Consider the following 20651-nt stretch of genomic DNA (forward strand, 5'->3'; position numbering starts at 1 on the left):
TTCTGGATGGAGAAGACGAGGAAGCACAGAGTATTGCGGATCAGTTGTTGTGTTTGCTCTCTTTCTCAGCCAATCCAAACTAGATGCAAAGTATTCTGCAATGTGCCTCATTTGTTCACTCTTTCACATGTCACCCATGGAGAGATGGCAAAAAGAATCAGGCTAGACAGGCAAGGCTAAAGAAACTTACTTCCTAAATTTGGGAGGCATTCTGTAGATTTTACGGTGATAACACAAGAATTTGTAGACAGTAGACTTCCTCCACGCAGCTGTGTGGGATTCATATCAATTAGAGACCATAGAGGAGGGATTAGAGCCAGTAGCTGAAGATAGTAAGCGTCATGGGGAGGTGTGAAGGCCAGGCTTCGTGGTCACTGTTGTTAGCTGGGCTGGTGCTAACAGTAATGGGGATGGCTTTGGAATATGAGGGGGTTCCTGGTCAGTGGACACGCTATGGCCAGTGGGACGCCAGGGCATCAGGTGAGCTCAGCTTTATTCTCAAAACCAACATCAGCAAAGCCCTGATGCTCTACCTGGATGATGGCGGGAACTGCGACTTCCTGGAGCTTCTAATTGCAGACGGGAGGCTGCAGATGCGCTTCACCATCCATTGTGCCGAACCGGCCTCCCTGCACACAGAGACGCGTATCAACGACCTGCGCTGGCACCGAATCCTCCTCTCTCGAAATTTCAGAGAGACCAGGCTGGTGGTGGATAACGAAGAGAAAGTGGCTGAGGTGAAGTCCAAGAGGAATGAGATGGTGGTAGCCAGTGACCTCTACGTAGGTGGGATCTCACCAGATGTGCGTCTGTCTGCCCTGACATCCAGCACTGTTAAATATGAGCCGCCATTCCAGGGCCTTATAGCCAATTTGAAACTGGGGGAGGCACTACCAGTGCTGTTGGATGGTCAAGGTGTTCATAGTGATTTGGAGTATATATGTGCCACACACTCTCCCTGCAGCAACAGAGGCCAGTGCTCCATCCACCAGGGAGAGGTCCTCTGTGACTGCACCAACACCGGCTACAGGGAGAGGTACTGCCAGGAAGGTGAGAAAAATATACAATTGTTGTTATGTTTTTGCTTTTTGCTTTTTTTTTTAGGGAATTCTGTGGAATTCTTGTTATAATTCTTAGCCATTATCTGAATAGATGTGCTGCTGTCTGTGGATGTTTGGGGGGTTTAGACATTTTTTTAAGTTATATGCATGGTGTTGATTACATTTGCAGTTAAAGCTCATATTCCACAGGGCTTTAAACATCAGTTTTTGTAAGTGGAAATATACGGTGAGTGAAACATTATCATGATATTAGGGCTGCACGATCACAATTATTTCGCTTAATTTTGTGATCACGATAATTAATCATGATTAATTGTCCCAGTTTCAGGAAACAAAATATTTTATTGCACTTTTGCACTTGAACATATTTTAACTTTTTCACTCAGTATTTTTCAAAGAGCAGCAGCCAGAAAGTCTTATTTTACTCTTACTCTTATTGTGGTCCTTATTTATAAAATTAAAATAAGATAATGAGATAGATAAAACTAAATGTTAATAAATGTGACTGAAAATATGTATGCATAGCATGTAGTGTGACACTATATTTTACTTACTGTTTTTCCAAAGATGTTGTAATGTTTCTCTCTTTCTTTCCCACCGAAGCTGTCTGCTTCTCCATCTTAACTTTGTTTTGGTCACATGGTGCACATTGGACATTTAAAGGTTGTGATTGGTTATGTGTAATGGAAGTACTTGATATACCACACCAGGACTTACAGGGGAAATGAAAATACAAACCGTTTAATATTTCCAAATTACACAATCATTAATCGTGATATACAATGATCTATGATTAATTGTGCAGCCCTACATTACATTATTGTCAGTGGCAATTTTTATAATGGCTTTATAGTTCTTACGCATCTTGGCTGCACCATCACTAGCACTAAAATGTTGGCTTCCTTACAGTTAGCATCAACTTATAAAATGACCAAATATCTTATTCCAACCATATGGCAATGGCAGTAGTCACACTGAGCTCAAGAGAGTGATCAATAAAGCCCACATGAAACCGCTCCTTGTCAAAGTATACCATGGCAGTACTTATCGTCTGATGTTTGCATCAGGTTTAGACTCTCGTCTCAGCAGCCCCACGTTATCTTCCAAGTCACAGAGGATAGCCTCTGTCTGAGGAGATTGGGTGGCTGTTTTCCCGTTCAACATGGAGACATTTAATACCAATGGAGTGTCATTTATAGCATGGCTATTTTTTTTTATTTTTTATTTTTTCTGGAAAATCTACACCAAGAGCAAACAACAAGCACAGAACTTGGCAAATGAAAGTGAGCTATGGTACCTATCTATACCTACATAGAGGGGAAAAAAGGTGAAACTTAAATTTCAATTTCAATTTAATAAATAAAAATACTACAGATCATAAGAACTAATGGTGATGGGTAGAATAGAATACAATAGAATACAAAGGAATAGAATACTTGCCCACCCAGGTTGGAAAGCTGTTTTTGGCTTGAGGCACGGTTAAAAACAGACACAGCATGATTCATCAGTACATATATGCAATAGGCATAGGCAATATAATAAGACTGTGAAAGGTTTATTGAAATGTTTTACTGTTTGTTGTCACTGTAGTAAATACATTGAAAGCGAATAAGGCGAACCCTATTTTGAAAATCTAGCTGTTTTTGCTGCTACTTACCTCATATTTCTTCAATGGTAAACACAGAAAGCTGCATGTTACTGGAAACTGTAGAATTGTCACTTTCATTTGAGAAACACCTCAAATCCCCACCATGCTGGCTCTATTGCTCATCCAAACAAGACCAAGTGTGCCAGTGGCTGGGCCATTTACTGTGGTGAATGGACTGTGTTTATAAGAGTTAGTGTCTATGTTTAATGTTCTTCTAGCACGGCTAAATGCACAATACCAGAATGATAGCAGAAGTTAAACACTTCCACCCTACATCTGGTGTTTTTATGCTAACTAAAGCTAACTTAGTAACAAACCATTGATAAGACTAACCGACATGGATAATACAATGGTACTGTATATCACTGATAAACTGACTCTTAATGTTATACAGTGTGAACATTATTGGCAATATCGATTCAGTAGTCAAAACTACACACACGGAAGAAACAACCGAACCTACTGTATGTTTATGCTAAGCTAACGAAGCCAAAAGACCCCTTAAGGGCAGCAAGCCAGAAGACAAAGCAGCACCTCACGCCTCCACTGGACAAACCATGTCTGTTGTCATCGCAGGCCCTGGCTGGTACATGTGCATTTCAAAGTGCTCAACATGTTAAACTTGTTAAACTGTGATTACACTTGTTAAACTATGAGACAGATCAAATTTGTGCCCAGCCAAAAACAACCTAAGTGAAAACAAGCAGAGGTCAAGGAAAATTTGAAATATTAAATATATGGCATCTGTAAGATGTAATTGTCTCAGTCTATATGCACATAATAGGATTCATTTTATGGAGATACTGAATGACTGGTAGTGGTTTGATACTTAACATCCTGCTGTCACTAATATACTAAATATTGTGTTTTTCTATTTTTCTCCTACAGCTGTCCAGAAAGAAGTAGAAGGTAAGACCACGTCCAAGACCGTTATGTGATGTAATTATATGTTGCTCTTCACTGTAAAGGATATTATCACAGCATCAGAAATATGGGGGTGGCTATTGTCAGTTTGGACTGCAGTTCTGACAACTATAACAAATTGAGCTGAAAGGAGATATACTTTCACTGGTCATGAGGTCAATCAGAGAAGAGCGCTTAATGTGTTGAACGTTCACTGTATATATAATCAGTATACTCAAGGTGACTGAAGAGGTCTGCAGAGTAAGTGGGTGTCAGGCTATTGGGGAAACATTAATACACTGCAACACAAAGAAAATGACTGTACACTTTACATAATTAGATGCGTTGCATTGTTATTTACAGCTTCTGTATTTTTCCTCTCTTCAGTACCATATGTTCCTCATGTAAACTAATGCTTCTTTGTTTGGTTCTGTTTACTGTTAAAGTATACCCAGTCTCTGCCCAAAGACTGAATCTCACTGAATGTTGTCTTAGATGCTATGTGCTAAGGTAGATATTTAGATTTAATCCAGATATTGATGGCAAAAATGCCCTGGATATAACACGACTGCTTACTATGGCCTTGACACCAAGAGCATTCATCAAATTGTAAAATGATTTGCACCATGTGACTTCACAGTAATGGAAATGTTTAAATAGGGTACCTTAGAAATCCTCTTCTTAATCATTAACCTATCTCTTTTCGCAGGAAAAGGGCAATTTGTCTCATTATTGGTAGCAATTAACTGATCACAATTAAACAGGATTGGTCTCTAATGAGATGCAGGTACTGCACAGGAAATGAAGATTGAAAATACAAGTGAGGAGATACAGTTTTGTTTGGTCGGCAGCAGAGCGAGACATCCATCTCCCCAGTAAGGATTGCTGGTTCTGGTGAAAGGGCAGCCAACAGGCTCAGGAGACCAGCACTAGGTGCACTGAACCACTGCACATTATAAATCACTGTTACTGACTTGAAAAGCACCAACCTACGCACACCTGCTCTCTGAAATCCAGGTTTGACACTTCCATGTTGTGTAGATGACTGTGAAACAGACTGGAGATTGTAAAACATCATCTGCATGAACAGTATGGTCTTGTAACACAGCTGTGCAGAATAAGTTCGCCTGAATGTAGGATGACTTTGGCTTTACGCAGAATAAATAAAACTTAAATGCATATATGATATTAGATGTAATATTTTGATAAAGATGGTAAATGCTTTGGTAGATTCTTAATGATAAATACAGCACACAAGAAAGGCTTGGTTGAGGGCTATATAGAGATCTGTGGTTACATGATATGCTTCAGTAATAGGTAATAGGTTTCATTTCAGGACTATTTCCAAAAACAAGCATTAATCATTCTTAATACCAGTTGTGATGAGCAAAGATGGCATGGCTATGCTCACAGCAAAAAGGCAAGCATTATTAAATGACATACTGCAAAGAGAGCGCATCAGAATCTTTATTGGATTAAAGCTTTGACATGGAGACAATCCCCAATGCAGAATGCATGAAAACAACGATGACAGTAGGAAAATGACACTCACCAGATCCCTTCTTTTTTCTCTGTCCTTGGGACAATTCAATGTGACATGCCGCAGCAAGTCTTTATGGTCCTTACCTCGATGGAAATAGACACGTCTATGCATTAGCTAAATCGCCTCCTCCCCCCCAAAGATGGTAAAGATGGTAACCCATATGCTATATTTGGTCTTGGCCGGGGTTTTAAGTGGTGCAAGAATTCTCTTTATTTGACATTCTGAGGAACTGCTTTTTAGCGGTGACACCCTTTGGATCAGAAGTGCACGGCAGGTGAGTCCTCAGAGTTGTTCATGTATGCAGCACGTAGACTCCTGTCTATCTGTGCGGACAAAGGCCACGGTGGGGCATGCTCTGATGCCAAAAGAGTGCAGCATCCTCTGATGTTTTGTGAGCAAAAAACAGGTCTGTGAAAGAGAGATAAGGACAACCACCTCACACAGCAGATATAGAACAAAGAGAGAAACCCCTCAAACATATAGAAAAGCCTTACACAAACACCCACATGCAAAGTGCAGACATATTGTCCATTGCTTTGTTTTGCTGTATTTTTTTTTTCTCAGATTTTGCGTGTTAAGTGTCAGCAGTCAATAATAAGATACTAAGAACTATGGTGAGAAAACTAAAGGGATGTGGCACATGACAAAGCAAGCATAGAAATCTTCGAAAGAAAGGACACAGCTGGCCCTAGTGGGCTTGCATCTTTCAGCAGCAGTGACCTTGGTCTAATCTCTCATTACAACAGGCTCCATAATACTGTACTTTTCATGGAAAAACAAATTTAGCAAATCCTAATCCTCATGCAATGGCCTTTTCTTCTTAGATGCTTGCTAATTAAAGTCACAGTAATGACTGAAAGGTCCTTGGACATTTGTATTTGCTATTTGGCTTTCTTAAACTAAGGATAGCAATCTCTGTCTCATTTGAAATGCTACCTAAATTTAATATTATGTGCTAATACATAAATACATATGTATCAAAATTCATCAAATGATTTAATCTGTGTTGTCTTAACTATTTTCAAATGTTCAAACTGTCACAAACAGTTACATGACAAAAAAACAAATCAAGAGGATTTTTGTTCTTGCTTTAGCAGCCTCTCTGACAAATGATTACCCTTTTGTGTATTTATGGAAAACGACATTTTCATGTCCTCACAAATTTATTGGCAAATATGTTCTTCGGCATGGTGTTTCCACTTCACTGTCACATTTAATGTTGAAAATAATAGACAATGCTTACTTTTTCACAGACTAACAGGCTACTGAGACAAAAATTCAGGAGAAGTGTCAAAGAAGAAATACTAAAATTTTACCTTCACTCCAGGAAAAACAACTGAAAGTAAAGAGAGAGAGAGGAGGCTTGGTTGGTCAACATCATATTACGGAGAAACACAAGCCTGTTACTATGCCAACACAGAGATGGTAGCACTACAGTACACTTCAATGCATGACATGTTTCATGTCTGAAGCAAGGTTTGACTGTTCAAAAGGGTTCTGGAAAAAAGTATGGGGATTTTTATCACAATAAAAAAATGTTGTTTTGTTTTTTTTCAGCTTTGGCAAACAGTAAATTATTTTACGCTGTATAACAGTGCAGAGCTCTTTTGAATATTGTCTTTGTTTTCATTGTGTCTGTCATAGGTTCACCTTGCCACTCTAAATAAAAGGTCAATAGATGTAGAGGAGTAATGGCATGTGTATGCACAGCAGCCAGTTCACTAATAAATGACCATGGTTCTAAATCCCTCATGGAGTGTCATGATGAAATGATCAATAACATTACAACCTCAACGTCAATTGGCCAATTTCCTCAAAGAGTCTACAGATTCCAACCAGCTCTGATTAGCACAATGTGCTTTGTCAGAGTGTCAGTTCTTATATATTACAATAATTGTTATGGTTTGCTCCGGAACTGGTCCTTTTCAATCCAAATAGAAACCTAGTACAGTCTGTTTTTGCATAAGGTGTTTGCAATGAAGATTTTATGTATTGGATAAATGAGAATAACTTAATTATAACAAAAATACGATCTTCAAAATCTGTCTACATCAAGTAAACATATGTGTTCCATTTGAAAAAAAGCATCTGTGTGAGCAACTGCCTGTATGGGTTGCACCAATCAAGATGTTTTTTTTCTTATCTTGCTCCCCCCCCCCCCCCCCCCGATGTTTGTCTGTTTTTAGTTTGATTTCCCCTTCTGTTTTACTTTGATCTCTGACATCCGTACCTACCCCAGGATGTCTGTCACAAACTGCAGTCCAACATTGTGACAATGCTTTTGTTTTCCCAAACCTCTTTATGAACTTCCTGTTTTCGTATCCTTTTTTCTGTTCTTTCCCTCAAGGTCTGGCGCACCTGATGTTAAACCGCCAAGGTATGGGGTCTATTGGTTTGCTTTACCTTCCCAACCACCTGATCACAACATTTCCCTCCCTGCAATCATTTTAGTTAACTGTGCTGCACTAATATTTCCTATCCTCTTTCTCCCATATATTTGCCTATTCGTTTTTGCTTCCTGTCATGTTATGCTCACTGTACTCACTCAATTTTTGTCCGTCAAACCCTTGTCCTGACCACTGACTGAGCTACTGGAACATCACCTTTGACCTCTGCAGTTTTTCACCAAGGTAATGCATCTATGCTCATAGCCTTTCTTCGGCTTGGTTTCATATGGTATTTTCAAAGGGAATAAACAGGTGTCGAGAGAAAAGGTATCTCATGCCAAAGAAGTCCTCAGGCCACAGTAGTCTTCTTTATGTCATATTTCCATTCAGTGGAAATATGTTTCATCAACAAATAGCTTCTTTGAATGTTCCAAGGTTACCGCACTGTTATTTTTAAAAATTGTTTATTTGCTTTTCCTAAAATCTGAAATATACAGTAGCATATTATGAGAGGAATTCTTTTTTGCCTTTGCTTCCTGCCAAATTTATTCATGGCTGTGTTGGATGCATTCATCTGATTTACATACAGATACAGGATAGTACTGATTTATCAAATTTCTGCCCATTTCAAGTGGGAAGCAAATAACATTGCCTCTAAATGCCATCTAAAACATTCTCCAGAGTCCTAATTTTTATCCAAGTTATCTATCATCGTGGCAGTAATTTTGGTGCTGTTGTGTTACATGTGGATTCAGGAAAAACACATCTCAAATACTGATAGAAGTTCATTTTTGTTATTTTTGCCTATGTGCTCTTTTTGCAGGAAGAGACTCAGGAAGAGACTAATCTGTGATGTCCTGCCCATGTTCAGAAATAGTGATTGGGCTGTGCAAGGTCAAAAGATAATGCTGCTCAAGCTACTTCAGTTGATGTGCTGTTAAGACTATGCTGCTGCTCCAACTGTCTAGCAGTGAAGAACTAATGCATCAGTGTAAAGCTACTGTGATGCAAAGCCTTGGGGAAAAAAAACACACAATGCAGTATTAGGATTTTTAGGGGAAATCATTTGCACATTAGTGGAAAGGAAAGCATTAGAATTAGCTAATTAGCAAAAATTTGGGAATTCACGTCTTGACTGTTGACAGGATGGGTGGCACTCAGCTACATCAAGTTTATTCTGTTTATGCTTTGGATGATTATCAAATCCAAGAATGCCAAGTTGCTACTTGTGACCTTGTGGAGAAAGTCCTTCCCAAGTTGTCTTGTAGAGAGTGAACTAATGTGCAATCAATTAAGACGCACAGCTGTTCAGTTTCCCAGCTGTTTCAAATGGCTCTGTACTGTAGACTGTAGCGCAGCACAGATGTGATGCGTTGTGCTTGCAGTGAATCTTGGGGCTTCCCATTCGTTCTCGTCAGTCAAGTCATCATCCGATACATCCTCGTCTGGGACCTAAACTTCCAGGATCTTTATCCATCCTCCGTCCTTGTGTTCTTTTGTTTAGGAATCGTGCTTTGGCGGTCAGATATTGTGTTAAACACATCATGGAGGAAACAAAAACGTACAACATATTAAGAAGGAGCCTTTGTCTTGTTGTCTCGTTTGTGTTTATCAGATCTATAGCTCTATTCCCATAAGAGATGCATGAGAGCCTACATATTTATGTTACTGTTTATTGTCAGCAATTAATTTGGCAGAATGTACATAAAATTCACCTCCCTGTCTCCATGGCAATCAGTATTGTCTCTAAACATAGACTCTTGGCTTTCATGACCCATTCTGACAGTATAACAAAGTGCTGATCGTTTTTCTCCTCAGCAAAATCTTACTTAGACCTTTTTTCTAGAGCTAAAACATTAATCTCTGGTTCAAATGCAAACTAAACATTAATATGCTTTCAGCGTTCTAAAGATTACTGATTTGACTACAGAAACACCCTAAATTTATTTCACCGTTACAGCTATTAGTGACTTTGCAGTTTCATAGAGATTAAACTCAATCTGCATTAGCAGCATTTCTCTTCATGGTTTTGATCACAATTAGTGCTGAAACAGTCGAAGAGTATTTTAATATAAACTGTATTACTATAAACATCACTATACATACTGCACAGACTTCAAGTGCAATAGCAGTGTATTTCAGTTTTGAAAAATGCCATTTCTGCTCCCATAGAAAATGATTTGGAAAAGAAGGAAAAATTGAGTGTGGCATTTCCCTGGGTTTTCTTGGGTACATTTTCTGGTTTGGAACTGATAACACTAATATAGAGGTCATTTGGATGGAAAGGCTCAAATATTGTACAGTATGAGTCCACAAAGTCATTCACCCATTCATTATAAATTGCGCAGCTCCAGGCTGTACATCAGTATGACATCATAGATTAGGGTCTTGGTTCTGCGGTTACTAGCTTTGGGACAGAGATGTTCATGTTCAGAAATAGTGATTGGTCTGTACAAGGCCAAAAGATAACATTATTCCATAATACAAGCTCCTTCAACTGATTGGTATGAGGCTAAAACTATGCAGCTACATGTACTGCTACTGCCTCACCCGTCTAGCTGTTAAGACCCTCTACTGCGGTATAGTAAAGCTACAACATAAGATATGTAGCAAGTCATAAGTATGTCCCAAAGGCCTGCCACAGTGTGATTTGTCATGAAATGAGGAGTAAATGTAATTGCACCATTTCATGCATCAGTAAAGGAGAAGTAGAGAACAGTAATTGATTGTTGAATGAAAATTTATAAAAATAACACTCCAGGCAATTCTCAGGCAAAGCACAGCTAACGTTAGTAACACAGCACATTTTTTATGATTTCATGGGTATTCATATAAAAAAAAAATTTCCAACCATTTAATTTTCTTTCCGAGTTTTGTTATTGACTTTGACAACGCTCAGTCTGTCGCCTGGGGGGACACTGGAGAGGTTCAGTCTGTATTTATTTTGGCAGCAAATAATTCCACAATCCAGAAAGACAAATCAAAAACACACCACCATTCTCCCTTTCAGGGATGAGTCCCACCGTCTACAAAAGAATGAACAGCTTTTTCAGGCTTCAGGAAACTCAGATGTGGTTGTGTGCCCATGTGCTTCAGTCCCAGCATTCTCTGCCAGCGTCTACTGAAACACACAGATATAAAGGGCGAGATTAATCAGGCACAGGTGTGCCTCGCTGACCGGCTAGACTGTTCCTGGCTCTCCCCACCTCCACACCAATGCTCAATCGCTGCCCCGCCTGCCACATACCCCCATCACGCTGGGGTGCGTCCAGCCGACAACCGACTCCCCCGCCCCTGAGCGCGAGAGGAAGTCAGCAACTGCCATCTGTGCCCCCGGCCTATGGACCACTTTGAAATTAATCAGCTGTAAAGCCTGATACTAATGAGCGCTCCACACGTTGGCATTTTTCATGCGGTGGAGCCGTTGCAACACGGCATGATTGGAACAGAGGGTGGAACTGGTGGCCCAGGAGGTAGTAGCAGCAGGTGATGTCCGCCTATTTGATTGCAAGACATTACTTCTCTACAGTGCTTTATTTGCAGCTAATATATAGCACTGGGTGGTCCCTTTCTGGACTCATGCTGCAATGGCTGTCATCTTATCTATCTGAGGGCAGACTTGCCCACAGTCCAAGTGGTGCCCCAGATACCATAGCGCCCTGCATACAATTGCACACTTCTTTGGGTTGGCCATGGGCACCGTCCGCCTCAAGGACTCCAGGAGAGCCCACAGGGGCTGCCAGCTGTCACTATAGATGATGATGTCATCTGAATAGGCATCTGAGGGTGCAGCACCCAGTCCATGTGTCACTGAAACGTAGCAGGTGCCTTGAATAGCCTGAAAAGAGGTGTAACAAATTGGTACAATGCATCGGGAAAGGAGAAGTCAGTTTTCTCTTTGTTCTGGTGACAAGAGAATCTGCCAGTAGCCCTTGGTCAAATCTAGTGTTGGGTTAAAACGAGCGCCGTCTATCAGGTCCAGCAGGTTGTTGACCGTGGGCGTTGGATAGGGATCGAATTTGGACACAGCACTAACCTTGCAGTAGTCCACACAGAGCTGTATAATTCAGTTTGGCCTAAACAACTTTTTGCTTTATGTTTAGGCAAAAAGTAGGGGCAGGTCCATACCTTTACCCCTGGGGGAGTCTCTATGCGGTGAGTATGAGGAATTGGCTGATTTTCTGGTGCCAACTCATCTCTCCCAGTCACCATGCTAGCCAGAGACACAGGGACTACCTCATTCCAAGTTTTGAGGAGATTGAGATTTTTATCGGGTGCCTCACCCCTTTCAGACCGTACTACCTCATAATCGACATTCCCTACCTGCTGTGTGACGCTGAATGGCCTTGCCACTTGCAAAAAAAATTGAGATGGAAGTGAAGAGTAATACAAGCACTTTATCTCCCGCTGAAAAGTGTCTCAGCTGAGTGCTTCTGTTTTACAGGCGCTTTTGACGTTCCTGCGCCTAGAGCAAATTTTTTAGCTAGCACTTTAGAGCTAGCACTTCTGTCCCAGCTTTTAAGGGACCCCTTGTGGGTCCAAACTAATAGAGGCAGAGGAGACACAAACCTGGGGAGATGTAAAGGAAGAGAGAGAGAGAGAGAAGAGGAAAGAACAGCAAGGTGTGACAATGGGAGAAGCAGGAGGAGGGGAGACAGGGTGAGATCGTTGGTGCTGGCCAGAGCCCAGTATGGGCTGCTCCTTTTCTGGAGCTCTGGGCGTCCTCCTACAGTCATTTGCAGGGAAAGATGCTTCTCCATCATGGCCATGGCTGCAGCCCATTTAGAGGGGTGGTGGTACTGGATCCAGTTGACCGAGGCTTGCAGAAGGTGCCGAGCTGCTCCAGCACCGTCTGTTCAGCGATCTCCTTGTGTAGATCCTTGGCTGCGGCCACTTCATAGGCGATCCCTTGAAATCGTTGCCGATGTCCATCTGGCGTCAGGCCGAGTAAGACCAGGACCGCCTTCTTTACAAGCTGGTATTTATTGTGGCAGCAGGCTATGGGCTGTGAGCTGCACCTCCCAGGTGAGCAGGGGAAGCAGACATACGTTCCACTCTCTTTCAGGCCACCCACACACCACCGCTGATCCCTCAAAGACCTCCAGGAAGGCTTCTGGGTTATCCGCCTTTGACATCTTCAGTAGGGAAAGCTGGGAAAGACAGGAAGCCGGTGGGGTAGATTATCTGGGGGGAGGCAGTGGATGGAAGCAGACTCCTCAGGAGAGTCCTGTCCTCGTCCTGAGCCGCTCTACCTGCCACACTAAACAACAACACTTTTCTAGGGTGAATTTATACAAACAACAAAGGCAATATGTGGTGAGACTGACATAGGTATCTGATAATTGACCATTATTTTCCCCAAGGTGTTTAAAATACGCTGTAGTGATAGTGATGAAATGTGCTTCCACTGTAAAGAAGTCCGACTATACCAGCAAACTGGGCCAAATCACTCTACCGTTACGTATAGCAGGTAGGCCTATCTCTAATCACACACAATTTTAGGGTTCTTAGAAATGTTTTGGTTTAATGGTTTTTGAAACTTTCCATTAACTACAGATTTGCAAAAGTCATACAACAATCACCACCAGAATGTTCATATTTTTAATGAAGCGTGCACTGTCTGTATTCCTCACTGATTACCAAGTTGAAAACTTCACACAGGTTTTCTAAAAATTTAGCAGAACAACAAAACTCATAAGATTTATTTTTAAGATTCTGAAGACAATTTTGTTTTCATGCAGTGTGTGTGTGAGCCTAGATTATGTGAGAGAGAGGATAATGCTTTGGCAAACAACTCTTTGTACACACCCGCAACAAAGAATATGTTTTCCACACCATTTACAAAACCAGGTCCTAAGTGTTAACCAGTTCACAGGATATGATGTAACCCTCATGCTATTTGGAGTGAGCTCTTATGAGGAAAACTTTATTGGATATTAGAGAAAAAGGGTAGTAGGTGAGAAAATGTATGGCTTTAGGGCTTTAAGTGGACACCTCCCACATACTGATGTTTTGCTGAATTAGGTCCACAGCACCTCTAGAAAGCTCAACAGTAATTTTGGTTTCCTTGGTGTCCCATAACCACTTGTCCTTCACTCTCAGCTCTGATCAGACCTGTACTACCAATGACAAACAAACATAGGTTAATGGCTGACTATATCAGCTTGAAACAGCCCACTCATGAGTTTTAAAACCGCATTATATCATACAATGGTCAACAATACTCCTAACTGTGGTTCAGTGTAAAAGAACGGTTCGATATCAAACGTCACAACCTTGGAAATGTGTATTTCACTGTTCTTAAGATTAAGAATGGGCTCCAAAATATGTAAAGCATGTGTGTGCAAGGCCTTAGTCTCTTAGCTCTTAGCTGGAGTAAAATACAGCATCATTCATTTATTCATTATTCAGTATTTAATAGGACAAAGACAAAACCCACAGGACAAGTCAACAAAATCACAACACAACATTCAACATAAGTACAAGCAGTGGGAAGTTTTGCAGCTGTAACTTCTCAGATCAGTTTACAACAGTTTGCTACTATTTCAATTCAAGTGTCTGCCAGTCTTCATTTTTGATTAAAGTGTCTCGATTTTCTATTTGCATCTGCTGAGGTTTTGTTGATTCTCAAAATATATATTAGGTATCATAATTATTGTAAGTAGTATTGTATTTGCAGGTGAGTAAGGGCTTGTTAGTCAAATTTTGGGTAATTTTATCAGTTTTCACGTAGGTGTCACATTTATTAAATGGTGGATATCTTATTCTCTTGGTGAGTGAATTGAGCTTTTGACAGCTGCATGCCCTGAGGGGATCCCCAAGAGTAAATCTGAGCCCTAATGCAAGGGGAGATGCATTAGTTCAGTTTGGATTGTGGTTCAGTTGAGGATGTGCTGGCTGAAAATGTATGACGGGCCAGCCCAGGCTCACAGCTCACAACCCTTGAATTATACACTTGTGAACAGAAATTGTGCTGTAATGATTTTTTAAAAATCTTGTAATATAAGTTAACTTTCACTAATGCGGCTTACAGTTGGCTATGGTTGGTGAATAATGTCCAAATCAGTATGCTTGTTAACATAGCTAGCTAGCCTTTTCTTTGTCCCCAAAAGAATATCAACATTCTTCTCCCAAAAAGATCAAAGGCTTCATCTATTGCTAGGTGGAATCATGAGTTGCATCATTGCTGGTTGAAGTGGGTATCGCTCATGCAATGTGAAAAGAGACTTTGTATCAACTGCACCAGACCTTTGACACCAAGAGTGCATTGATAATGTTATTATTGTTGCATGACGTAATGTGCTGACCTCGAGGTCCAAGGACAATGAAGCAGACAAAGAACAACATCTTTTTCCTAATCGATGGCTAAATCGGCTTTAGCCATCGATGGCTTTAGATTTGGACAGCTGATCAAATAGTCGTGTTGGAGCTGTTAGCTCTTACTGTACATTAAACAAATGTATTGGAAATCCTTCAAGCCAAACAGAACCAAGTGTTCTCTCAGGCAACAGGCCCGTTTACAGCACACTGTTCCATCAGAATGCAGTGATTTCCTAGAAATTGCAAATTCAGCTTATGTAGTGATAACCTCTACAAATAAACATCCTGTTCAAAATAATTTTAATGTTTATGGGATAATTGTTGAATAATACCACATATTTTCCACTCATTTTAGTTCAGTGTTAGTCACCAACGCATATCAATACAGCAGTGATTATAGATAAGCCACACTTCTGCCTGATGATTGGAAAAAATGGTGTTTCTAAGATGTGTCTCTTCCCTTCTTAGGGCAGGAGGAGTCAGTGGCCACCTTCAAAGGGAATGAGTTCTTCAGCTACAACCTGTCTCAGACACCCATCCAGAGCAGTTTGGATGAGATCACGCTGTCCTTCCGCACCCTGCAGAGGAACGGCCTGCTGCTTCACACGGGGAAGTCAGCTGACTATGTCAACCTGTCCCTGAGGAACGGAGCCGTGTGGCTGGTCATTAACCTGGGCTCTGGTGCCTTCGAGGCCCTGGTGGAACCTGCAAGCGGCAAGTTCAATGACAATGTCTGGCATGATGTCCGTGTGACACGCAACCTCCGGCAGGTATGCATCTGCACACACCACTGTGTCTATGTTACATGATTTTGATTTTGCTTTATGTCAGCCTGTAGTTGGCAGAAAGGTTCTGCTGCCATGTGTATCCAAGAGAAACCAGTTACTGTACGTAGACAAGTTGTAATTGAAATAGTTGCTGTGATTTGTCAGTTAATCTCCCAGAACTAATGAACTATAATGAAAAAAAATAAAACTGATGGAAAAGCAAGCAACTTACAATGTTTATTTCAACATATCACCTTTTTTTTTTAATTATTTATTTATTTTTGTTTGTTTACCACAATTTGAACATCAGTGATTCATACCACACAATTTTCTAGGTACAATTAATAACTATTTTATTAAACAATTTGAATAGACCCTAGGTCGTAGGCCTATAGTCCATCATCAAAGCCTGAATAACCACTATCAAACTACCATGTTGGTTTCTGTTTTAATGTTGCAGCCTCCTGTACTTTGCAAGATTCCCTAACTCCCATTTTCCACTTTGATAGATATTTCAGACTTATATTAGGTCATTGCCCTCTTTGTCATGAAGTAGATTGCTTTAGTGGAAACTACTAAATCCATTTATAATCAGCAACTTGCTTTTTCTGCACCGACAGGATTAAAATGATGCTCCGAAGGTCTTATTGCCTTATTGAAAGAAAGACTTAACTCATACAATGATATCCATCATATAAGTTACCCATTATTCATGTATTCTGCAATAGTGCTGTGGTTTCTACTGCCTGTTCTCTTCTCTACTACTGTACAGTAGAACAAAATGTGCACATTGTGTCAGCTTTTGACAAACTCCACTCAAAAAAGTTCAACAAAATATTTAACAACAATACCTTTGGTAGTCCAGCATTGCAGCAACTGCAGCAGTATCACAGCAGTCATGCAAGAGAAAGTATGATTTATATAATGGCTACAGCCTTTGTACGTGTTTGACGTTGTGTTGCTGTACATACTCTGATATTTCTCATGTGGTTTTGGAACATCAATCAAGTCCAACGTGTCCCTAACATTTCACTTTCATTAACATTGTCCACTTGACAAGGCACAGCCATATAATAGGTTTCACAGTGTTGATTTCTCAAACTAATTTACAGACTGTCAGGAAGTGTCGGTTACATTAAATGCTTCTTTACTACCGCTGTTCTGTTGCTGGCTCCCCAATCATTCTCCAATTTAAACCAGGGCTATTCAACTACTTTAGGATGCGGGGCAGATTATGAAAATTATAAGTTAGATGTTTTATTTTGAGTTGTTGATCTATGCACTTACATGTAAACATAAAAAGAAAAAAAGTTTGGGCCACAAATTATACCAAGCAGCAAGTAGAGCAGTTTTGGGATGAGGTGGAGTTGGATGTTTGTAGCATGAATGTACCACCAAAAAATCTGGGGGAACTGAGTCACGCTACTGAATCAACAAAATCCCTGTGGAACATTTCCAGCACCTTGTTGAATCCTTGCCTTGAAGAATTCAGGCATCTGAATGCAAAAAGGGGGGGGGGGGTCCTGCCTGGTGCTGGTTAGGTGTACCTATAATAAACTGAGTTAATTTGCTTGAAAGATAAACCACAGCCAAACTAAACACACTTTTCTCCAAAAATTAGTTTGGCCATTGATAGCAGGTTGACAATACCTATTTGAATGTGATTGATTTCACTGCTAAACTAGCAAGCATTTTGTGTCTAACCCTCCAGTCTTTCCTAATAGATCCTGAACCTGTCACCCCAACCTGTATATAACTCTCAACCCCCTCATCATCTATTTCCTTACCCACACTCCCAGTGGAGTAGCAATCCAATGCTTGCACCTCACTTATGCTTTCAGCCATGCATTTGATCCCTGTGTAAATTGCTTTCCCCTCAGATAAGTTACCTCACTGACATGTAGATAGGGGGAACGGTAACTCCCGTGAGAGCGCTATTGGAAACATTTTATTAGATCCGGTGGTTCTTTTCAGGCTAGAATTCCTGCGATTGCTATCTCTCTCTACATCTGTCTTTCCTTTTGCTGTCTTGTGTGCACCCTGATTCTTACTCACTCTCTCTCTCCTTCCGTGACCCTCATTAATGATGCATTCACATATTTATGACACTGTGCACACACACACATGCACACACTTTTTCATCCATTGTTTGTTTTTTCCAAAGCATGCCTTCAATTCTCACACTAACTCTTGACTCCACTAGCAGCCATACAGTATATATGGGTTGCCCTTTATCAGGCCGTTGTAAAACAGTCTGTGAGTAAATGCTGGTGATAACAGGACAGTCTTAAAGTGTAAGAGCCAGGACCTCGCTCTTCTCTGATAGGTGCAGGGAGAGTTGTGGTGTAGAACTGTGAAAATTACCCTGCTAACCACGCATAGCCAGCATCTCCCTTTCTCAATATTTGGAATCCAGTGTGATTCTAATTTTTTTTTTTTCTCTCCAATTTTAATTACTACCTTTGCGAGCATTCATCTCTCAGTCCTGGTTTTGAAATACCAGTAAAACAGCAGGCGGACTGAATTGGTCTCCACCTCTGCATATGTTTGTCACACAAGATATCTCAGAAACAGCTGGCCTGATTTTGATGACTGATGTGTCTTGCCATTGAGGTCCAGCAGTTATAAAATGCCACTGGTTGGCCTAAGGTGAACACTGCAGCAATTAACTGAAACTGTGAACGAGCATATCTCCTGCCTTGTTTGAGCTGCCATAGTTAAATTTCGACCATATGTGCAATTAATCACAACAAGGTTTTCAAAAGAACTCTAAGCTGCTCTCATTTATTCTCCTACAAAGAAATTTGAGTTGTTTTCATTTATTAGCCCAAGGGGGGAGCTGTATCATTTGTGCAGAAATACATGTCAACTGTTGGCTTATTGTCATGGCAACAAGCGTATCATTTTTCCTCTACAGCCCTATTAATTTATTTCCTTTGTCTCTGTGCACTGATTTTAGATTGATAAAAATAATTATTTTTTTTGTCACTGCCAATGTGGACACATTGTAGCAGGCAATCTTGAGATCTTTAATCTCAATATGTAGAAGATATCAGAAATAGGGATCATCTGAGATTTGCAGACCCTTCAAAGCTACTTTTGTAATTGCCTTCTAGATCCAACATTATGGCAGGCTCAACTAAATTCAGAAGATGAAGCATGAAATAATTAGGCCAATTCCTTCTGTTTGACTGAGAATCTCTCCATGTCTTTTCATTTCCCCCCTCCGCACCCAACGGTTCCTTAAGGTGACGATCTTGGTGGATGGGATCCTAACCACCACTGGCTACACTCAGGAGGATTACACCATGTTGGGCTCTGATGACCTCTTCTACATTGGGGGCAGCCGCAACACAGCCGACCTGCCAGGCTCCCCGGTCAGCAACAACTTCATGGGCTGTCTGAAGGATGTGAGTACAGCCTGACCTCAGCCTCAGCAGAGGACTGGAAACACTATCCTGCCCGCCTTAGGTAGCGCCAACCCTTCCTATAAGCAGAGCATGTTCTGTGTATAGAAAATTATATTGATTCTCCTGTTGTAGGGTGTTTGAAGGAGAAACATTTAGTTGTGAGGCTGCACTCTGCACAGCACATGCATTTATAGATTCCTTCAGGAATCCCTTGGAGAAAGGTAGCAGGCTCTAATATACATGAGAAAATATGCAGCCTCTACTGTTCATTCCTATAACACACCGTGAATTCAATTTTCATCAGTATTTCCACAATCTTGCTGCTGTTCAACTGTAGCCGGTTTCTGACACATTATCTTGAGTATGCAAGTTAAGACCTCGTAGTCAGCTCCACCTGTTAGAATTAGAATATACAAAGCAGTGAATTGCGGGCTAATGACCATTTTCAGCCTGGTCTCATGAAATTTCAGGAATTGAGAACAATGTTTTATGATGCAAATATGCATGAAAAGTGAGAGAAATACCTTTAAGCACCACAAAAAGATTAGGAGGAAACATGAGTAGAAAAACAGCAGTAATTCGACATTGAAATAGTGCGGTGAAAGTAAAGGTGTAGAGGCTGGATGGGTGTATACATTAACAAGCTTCACCTCAAATGACCTGGGATGGATTCCCAACTCACATGAAGTGGTTATCTACTGTGAGTGAAGTTTTCATTTTCAGTGAACCCTAACCCTTTTATTATTTACCCATGATCTAAATCTTACCCTAGTAACCAACTGTAACCAAAGTTGTTTCACTTGCTTGGTGTTAACCGTTAGCTAAACTTTTCATATGACAAACACGTGAAAATAGCATGACCAATTTGTCGTCGCGTAATTCTTTTGTGGTGGAGGAACTTAATCTTCAAATTATTTGTCTGCAATATCTGTACTTCAGAGTTCGTGCTCATTTCACAATATTTTCTGAGACTGCTGCTAATTTTGAATCATTAGATACATTTAAATGAAACAATACAACATCCCAAAGAGAGTAGAGTTACTGAAAACTGGAAACTTTCAGTATTTTTTACCAGATGTCTTATGTATTATGTTATGTAGATAATCCACATAATTAGTTTTCAGTGTAAATAAATTGAAAAAAACTAACAAACAAAAAAACAATCACTCTTCAAGTTCAAGATGCAAGTGGATTTTGGTTTTGTGCCCTTCCTTCTGTGTCCTGTAGTCTGCAATTAGCTCTTTTTTATTGTTTTGCTGATATTCACGGAGAAGTTATAGTAACCTCCTCTCTGTAGCCTGTTTTGCTGGTGTTGTTTAGGCCCACTACTGCTGTGCTTGATCACAATAGAGTAGAGGATGAAGTAGACATACCTTAGAAGATCCAGTGATGAGGGTGAGTGTGGGATCAGCCTGCCAGGAAGTCCAGAGCTTGAGTTTGGCGATGAGCTTGGGGAAGACAAAGTTGAAGACGTGCCCTGTTGTCACGTATATATCCATCTTGGCCAGGCGGGAAAGTGCAGTGTGCAGTGAGTGAAATAGTTATTGCATCAGCAGTGGATCTACTGGGGGGATATCTATCTCGGATCTGTTTAATTTTACAGAATGGAGTC

At 40.6% G+C, this 20651-nt stretch overlaps 1 protein-coding gene across 16 annotated transcripts in view; it reads left to right on the plus strand.

Annotated features, from left to right (window-relative positions):
• The first annotated feature begins 404 nt into the window (after positions 1-404).
• The window catches only part of nrxn2a (neurexin 2a), a 91238-nt gene continuing 70991 nt past the window's right edge, over positions 405-20651 (plus strand). For 3 of the 16 annotated variants that reach the window (XM_071516013.1, XM_071516020.1, XM_071516014.1), the window contains exons 1-4: positions 405-1063; positions 7498-7547; positions 15331-15656; positions 18878-19039. In XM_071516013.1, the coding sequence (XP_071372114.1) occupies positions 405-1063; positions 7498-7547; positions 15331-15656; positions 18878-19039 (1197 nt within the window). Of the gene's footprint in view, positions 1064-4897; positions 4902-5615; positions 5628-5865; positions 5880-6511; positions 6526-7496; positions 7548-11154; positions 11177-12683; positions 12713-15330; positions 15657-18248; positions 18272-18877; positions 19040-20651 lie in introns of all 16 variants that reach the window. The other 13 variants (XM_071516010.1, XM_071516011.1, XM_071516018.1 and 10 more) reach the window with 10 other exon arrangements.

The sequence above is a fragment of the Centroberyx affinis genome, unplaced genomic scaffold (assembly GCF_046629955.1).
Source record: "Centroberyx affinis isolate AG114_WGS23_722 - 3 ecotype Tasmania unplaced genomic scaffold, CSIRO-AGI_Caff_v1 ptg000390l_1, whole genome shotgun sequence".
Classification (NCBI taxonomy): Eukaryota; Metazoa; Chordata; class Actinopteri; order Beryciformes; family Berycidae; genus Centroberyx; species Centroberyx affinis.